The sequence below is a fragment of the Neltuma alba genome, unplaced genomic scaffold (assembly GCF_004799145.2).
Source record: "Neltuma alba isolate B1F8T4 unplaced genomic scaffold, ASM479914v2 tig00013223_pilon, whole genome shotgun sequence".
Taxonomy (NCBI): Eukaryota; Viridiplantae; Streptophyta; class Magnoliopsida; order Fabales; family Fabaceae; genus Neltuma; species Neltuma alba.
In genome coordinates this window covers 171,814-179,390 of record NW_021637523.1, presented here as the reverse complement: position 1 = coordinate 179,390, position 7,577 = coordinate 171,814, and the positions used below count along the sequence as shown (strand labels likewise).

General features: G+C 31.5%; 1 protein-coding gene across 1 annotated transcript; it reads right to left on the bottom strand.

The window, feature by feature from the left end:
• Positions 1 to 3,097: 3,097 nt before the first annotated feature.
• LOC114735546 (probable trehalose-phosphate phosphatase F) lies at positions 3,098 to 7,178 on the bottom strand. Its single transcript, XM_028923246.1, has 11 exons — positions 6,879 to 7,178; positions 6,639 to 6,779; positions 6,448 to 6,519; positions 5,943 to 6,068; positions 5,747 to 5,803; positions 5,565 to 5,666; positions 5,353 to 5,430; positions 5,175 to 5,244; positions 5,011 to 5,081; positions 4,307 to 4,399; positions 3,098 to 3,178 (listed from the first exon to the last, which is right to left on the bottom strand). The coding sequence occupies exons 1-11, from the start codon at positions 7,176 to 7,178 to the stop codon at positions 3,098 to 3,100; spliced, it is 1,191 nt and encodes a 396-aa protein (XP_028779079.1).
• Between the last annotated feature and the right edge of the window lie 399 nt (positions 7,179 to 7,577).

Sequence of the window (7,577 nt, the reverse complement as noted above, 5' to 3'; positions counted from 1 at the left end):
CCACTTGAAAGTTGAACCAATTTAAACAATTGGTCACTAAATTTACCCAAATATGAAGGCCCACAATGTAACTCTACTGCCCTTACAAGGCAGCCCAATCAAGGTTCAAAAAACTGAACCGAACACTAAACCGGTAAAAACATTGGTTCAAGAAGGGTGAACAACAAACAGCTAGAAAAAGTTACCATGCAGAAAGTAGAGAAGAGGATGGAGACACCCTTAGCAAAGAACAGCTAAAACTCCTACGCCGAATACTCAAGAAACAGACCAGTACACCTAACATAAATTTGGTAAAATCAGGTGACTTCATAATTGCCCTTAATGCTATGGGAACTAGTGATGATGTCTAAATTATTAACTCTGGTGTTACTAATCATATGACTAGTAACAAAAGATTGTTTAAAAACCTCAAGTAGTATCATGAAGATCTTAAAGCCAAGGTAGCAAATGGAGTTCATACTCCTGTGTGTGGAATTGGGTCTGTTGAGTTATCTAATCACGCAATAATTCATAATGTGCTTTATGTACCTAAACTCGCTTGCAGTTTAGTTTCTATGAGCAAACTAACTAAAGGACAGAAATGCCAAGTCTTTTTTGATAATGATAAATGTGTAATTTAGGATCTAACTTCGAGGAGGAAGATTGGCATAGCTAAGGAGTGGGACGGACTCCAAGGGTATAAAAAACTCAGCAAGAAAAGCTATGGTTAACTGTCCATAATTGCAACCATTAACAATCTTACTGTTACAGTGTAAGAAAAGCATAACACTGTACATACTGACCACATTTTCTCTTTCCACTTTGTTGCAGCAGTCATGGAAAAGTGAAAATTTTTCACTTCTCCTGAAACCTTGGTTTCTCACACTGAAACCATGATTTTCGAGCAAAACTATGGTTTTTTTTTTTTGAAATGGGTGGTGTTTGGATGGTTTTCAAGTCAAACCATGGTTTGAAGCCAAAAAGTACTTTTTTGAAGTTTGTCAAACACCCCTTAATAAGAGTGCTTTTTAAAAGTATTTTTTTATAAATTAAAACAAATTCCTTCACATATTTATTTTGTATATCATAAAATCACTTTTAAAACCATAGTTTGGTTTAGATAAAACCAAACCATTGTTTGGAGAATAGCTTGTGGGAAAAAGTTATTTTTTAGAATAAATTTTGAAAGAATAGATTTTGTGAAAAAGTAATTATGATAAAGTGAGGATATTTGGATAGTTGTTATGAAAATACTTTTTATATGTACAAATTACTAGAAAAACATAAGTTAATATGATAATTACATAAAAGATAGGTTTTATAATATATTTTAATTTGAAGTAATAAATTTGTTGATAATATATTTTTTGCCTTTTGTAATAAATAATATATAAGAAAATGTAATTAATATGTGTATATATATATTTATAAAATATAAGATTAAATATGTTTATAGAAAAATGATTTTTTTTTATTTTGCTTGAAAGATTTTAAACACGAAATTCCATAACGTTTATTCACAATTAGTTTTTGTAACAATATGCTACCTCCGATCTTTAATATAATTAATTAATTGTTACTATGTATATATATATTTATAAAATATAAGAACAAAAATATTTTTTTAGAAGATGAATAATTAAGGCAGAAGGCCGAATTGTTTCTCAAGGACCGAATTGCTTCTGAAGGACCGGCGGCCTATTTGTTTGTGTCTCAGGAGGAGCGAAGGCCAAATTGTCTCTGAAGGACCGAAGGCAGAAGGATTGCAGAATTGAATTGTGGCGGTGTTTTTTGTCATATACATCCTCTGACAGCATAATTATCATCAACGGTCCTCAATTTTTAGCCCAGAAGAGAATTCATTTTGCTTCTTTAAAAAGTATAGTTTTGATCCAAATCATGGTTTAATGATACTAATAAGACCCTATTTGATTTTTATTTTGATCCTAAATATAAGATCCCAATCCATTTTGTCTCTCATATTTTTTTTTTTTAAATAACCCTTCTAATAATAATAGTTCTAGTTAATACACTTGATTAATAAAGATATTTTAGAAAAAACAACACCTATTTAGAAAAAATAACTAACTCAACTTATTTCATTAATCTCCTTAAATTAGTCAACTGGCTCTTATAATTAGGATCGGAAGTAGTATTAATTTATAAAAGATAATCCAGTGATAATTTGTATTTACCTTTTTCATGAACTATTCGTCCCTCTCGTTCGACTTTCTTTCCTTCGTTTTAACCTCCTTTTGCGTAGGTATTAGAGTATCGGCAAGGATGCATCTTGGAACTTCTTTTCCCTTTCAGATTTCACGAACGGGGCCTACTTTATGGCTATATTTGATAATGGGCCTCAGGATTTGGGCTGACCCAATACAAATGGTATGGGCCTTTTTATCTTCAAGGGTCGACAGCCAGATGATCACCACCTCATCGGCTTATTTCGGCCTCTAATATGTCTAATTCATAGGTATTCTTTTAATGTTAAAAACTTAAAGGCATATAAATATAAATTACGTACAACATATTAAACACAGCAGTGATGAAAATTTTCTAACTCGTTTTCAATTAATTTGATTTAATTTTTCATTTTTATGTTGTTTAATTTGTTGTAGCATAAAGGTATTTATGTGTAGATAAGGCTCGTTTTGGTTTAATTATGGAAACATTTTATGATGATAATTTAAAAAAAAAAAAAAAAAAGCGCAAAGGATCATCGTCAGAAACAAATATAAATAACAGCTGGTAAGTTTCAAGAGTAGATTACTTCTCTAATGATCATTTATGCTATTTTGCTACCTTCTTAAATGTAGAAAGGGGAGGAAAAAAAGAAATTATTATGAACAAATGGAAAAAAATTAAAGGGAAAAAACAGATAAACAGCATTATGACATTTTGAAAAAATTAAACCCAATGGCTTCCATGAAATTATTGATATTTAATAAAGACTACAGTTGGAGGAGGAAAAATAAATAAGAAATGAAAAAAAAAAATGAATAGCATTGCTAAGACAAAAATTTAATGATTGTGCTCCAGGTACTTGAACCTTGAGGATCCTGCTGCCTTTTTCGGGTTTGATATCCGACCTGAATTTTAAAAATAAAATATTTTGTCAAAATGAATGGCTCTTCTTTTGTTGCTTATTTTCTTCTTCCATCTTCCAATTCACCAACATCTCCAAAAATTTCTTGACCTGCACCCACCAGTACCACACGTTCTTCAATTTTAATCATTGTTACCCAAATTGAATATCAAAATACATATAATTCATCATATTTTTCTATGAAATTAAATTGTTTGATTAAAATATATACATATATTTTAACCCAAGATGACTTATCCAATTTCAATCTTAATCAAGCATTAAAATTGGAGGCTAGAATCTGTTGTGCTGCCTTATCTAGACTAGTGTAGGGCTTTTTAAATAAAAGGGCAACTCATTTCATATTTAATACTACCTTCAATCCTAATTATAAGAGCTAATTGACTAATTTAAAGAGATTAAGAATAAGTTAAGTTAGTTATTAATAAATAGGTGTTATCTTTTCCAAAATATTCTTACTAATCACGTATGTAGGATGGAACTACCATTATTAGAAGGATTATTTTTGAAAAAAATGCATAAATATTAGAGACAAAGTGGATTGAGCTCTTATATTTAGGACCAAAATAAAAGTTAAACAATGTTTTATATTAAGGACCTGAGGTAGTACATTGTTTTTTTTTTCACCCAACTTGATTTTAGTGAAACTTATGTGAGATGGTTTACAGATAGTTCTCCGGTTCTTAATATAAGGCTTAATTGAGTTGATATTGATTTTACCTGCAAAACTTATTTCACATGTTTATCAATTTTTTTCAAATTAACCCTATTGATATTTTTCTTTTTCTTTTTTTTTTGATGGGATCTATTGATATTTTTCTAATAATAAGCAAATAGGAGAGGGAGAGAGGAAATTAAAGAAGATACTTAAAGTGTTTGAGAAAAAAACATATTATATTAACTAATTTAACTAACCTTTTAAATCTATTCAAATTAGTTAATTAGATCTTATATTAAAGTCCGAAGGAGTATATATTTATTTACAAACACACTCTCCTATCTTCAATACATGTAAAAGACATACATATGATTTTCGAAATGGCCAGGTTGACAATTTATATTGCATGTGAATGTGCCTAAAATTTAACCACTGACAATTTATATTTTTTTTATTTAAAACTTCATTAGGGAAATATTTACATTGTGAAGTTAATTTTTTTTTAAAAAAAACAAAACAAAAAGAATGAGAAGAAGGACACAGGAAATTAAAGTCCAAACCTCAGATGGGTCCCGCAGAGAATAGAAGGCATTGCTTTGTTTTCTGGTGGAGGAAACTAAGATCCCATAGCCTCCTCTGCTCTCTCTCAACGCCTATCCAAATTCATGCATTATATATTAATCTTCAATTTTAGCCAATCAACTTATTCATTTATTATAAATAAACCCCTACCTACAGTCAAATTCATGAACTTAATTCGTAAAAAACACTTTATAAACTGTCTCGAATAGATACGTGTAGAAAAATATAAAATAAATATTCATGTCATTATATATGGGACCTATATCAAAACTTTCAAATCTAAATTCACGATTTTTTATAAAATTAAAAAGTAAGGACTTATTTGAATTAATGTTCGCAAAAAGTAATTTCTATCCCAACTGGCTTTCGTAAATTAAAATTGAAGTAAAAGCTAATAATTGTAATGCAATTATGTTTGAATATGTTTTTATTAAAAAAGTCAGTTTAATAAAAATTTATTTAAATAACATGTTAAAATGTCAGGTTTAAAAGGTTTAAATTTAAAGAAAAGCTAAAAGCAAAAAAGTCAGGAAAAAAATTATTTCAACTCTAAGGTGACTTTTGAGGGAAAAAAATAATTTAATTTACTTCTAAAATTGTGTCAAACATAATTTTAGTTTTAAATTGGTCTTTTCGAATTAAAAAAAGTCAGTTTTAATATGGCAAATCAGCTTGTTATTACCTTGAAAGCATCCTCATCGGTCTTATCATCTCCTATGTAGATGGCAAGCACGTCATCCCGTTCACTTAAACCTGCACAGCCCCATCTCATGCAATTTCATATTTCTGCGTATATACTATTTTCGATTTTTAATATAAGAACTAATTATTATATAGGATTATTACCCAGGGAGTCAAGTAAAAATTCAACCGCTTTTCCTTTGTTCCAATCTATCACAGGACGAACCTCTAAAACCTGCAGTCACATCCATATATAACAACATTATTCTAAAGCTTTCCAACACTACTGTAACATATATATATATTTATATATAATCTCCATGCAAAGCACATATATACCTACCTTGCGTCCGTGTGTTAAACGTAAAAGAGGGTAATCTTTTAACATGTCATGCACAAGTTGTCCAATAAGTGTCCAATTCTGCAGTAAGAAAAAGTGACTAATTGAGAGAGAGAGAGAGAGAGAGAGAGAGAGAGAGGCTTGGTAACTACGAGGATAACTATAGGAGCTAGCTCTAGTTGGAGTGATGATATGTATGTATTACAGGCACTTACGTTTTCTTCTACATTACGATAATGTACAGAAACACAAAACTTGTGGTTCTCAACCTTTGCACCTTTTATATCTTTAGTGATCTCCACCAGCCTTTTGAAAACCTGCATGTTGTCCACTAAACTTCAAATACTATCCTTTTCCTCTTTTCTCACTTGTTTTAAGATGCTGGATTTGTACGTACCTCATCAATCATAGCCAGGAATCCTCTCGCAGGTTGAAACAGAGTTATCTCCTTTCCCTGCAATAATATTGTTTCAACACCAACACACAGAAACAGAGTCATCAACGCCCTCCATCATATTGTAATAATTTTTCTGATGCATGCTCATGATTTTATATATATATATATATATATATAGAGAGAGAGAGAGAGAGACCTGCTGGTCAGTGGACTTAACACTGTCTGGATGGCTATTGGACAGATTGTGACAGGCAGGCCCAATAATGTCCATCCCATGGCTACCAGCATAGTACAGTTCCGTTAATTTAACCAAGTCGTAAACCTGAAATTTTGGGGAAAAAAAATGAACACTTTTTTCTGGGTACAAATAAAGTTTGCGCTCTCCTAAGAAAACTTGTCTATTATTATTACTTTTAATCCTTAATGTAAGAGTTAGTTGACTAATTTGAGTAGATTAAAAAAGTTTGTTAAGTTAATTATTTGTAATAGCTAGATGCTGTCTTCCTTATAATATCTTTGCTAATCATGTGTATTAGTTATAACTATCACTTGATGGAATCTTTAACATGTGCACCTATTACAAAGACTACTTGAAAAAAATGATTGAGGTCTTGTATTTAGGATCAGATTGAATATTAAACTAATTCTTATATTAAGAACCGGAGATAGTATTAATCGCAGTACTGTTCTGACATCACCACCTTGTCTCGGCTTCTTCCACTGATGATTGCCGTAGGAAAACACTTTGCCACATCCCTCACTACACTACGCATCTGATCAACACAAATAATGTTTTAAACAAGACAACTTATAGGCATATCTATAGTGCAATTAACTTTATGATCACGCAAGTTATGCAAAGTATCAGAATCATCAAAAGAAGCTAGCTTACAGCTTCAGACATGAAAGCACAATCTGGATCATCCACTATGGGTGAAAGAGTTCTGTCGTAGTCTAGGAACATTGCAATCTTCTTGTTCTTCGCATGCTCAATCATTTCCTCAAAACATTCCAGTGCTGAAGGATAATCCAGCTGATGGTATATGGAAATTAGAAGGAAAAGAAATGAGATGAAGATTTTGCACGGTTGGGAAATATGTTTAAGTTTGTGATGAAGGAGGAGAGGACATACCAACCAGGAGCGATAGTCTTGCTCGGAATCCATGTGAGAGTTGAAGCCTTTGATGGGCTGCTTCTTCCTAGGAGGTGAAGAAGCTTTCATGGCGTCGAGCCAACCATTAGAACGAACATCATCAAGGTTTCCTGAGCTTTTTCTCGAACCATTTCTTGGATACTTAACAGGAGAGAGGGATGAGAGAGATGAATCTTGCTGGGAGTAACTTATGAGACCAGAATGCATTCCTAGTCTTGACTTGGTTATTGGAACAGGATCAGTAAGAACAGGAGAAGCATGAGACGACTTCAAATCCATTGTTATTATTCCTTATATATTATTATTAGTGTTTGCTTTGTTAACGCTTCATCAGTGTTCTCTTGTTCATCAACCTCTCTAGCTAGCTTTCCTTCAAACCTTTTATGAGACACAACACAAATCCTGAAAATCCTCTAGAGTTTCTTTGAAATCAGCTTCAGAAACCCAGACAATCAAGAACTGATGATAATAACTTCCATCTCTGTGCATCATTAAACGAAGATATATAAACTTAACAATCAGAGGAATGATATGCACATAACCAAAATGCACAGTAGCGACTTTTCCTTCTTTTTTTTTTTTTTAAAACAAAAAGTACGATCGATTATTGAATGAAGATAAGAACATTACCCGAGTAATAAAAAGTGTTGTCAATTCATGAATGCCAACAACTAAAAA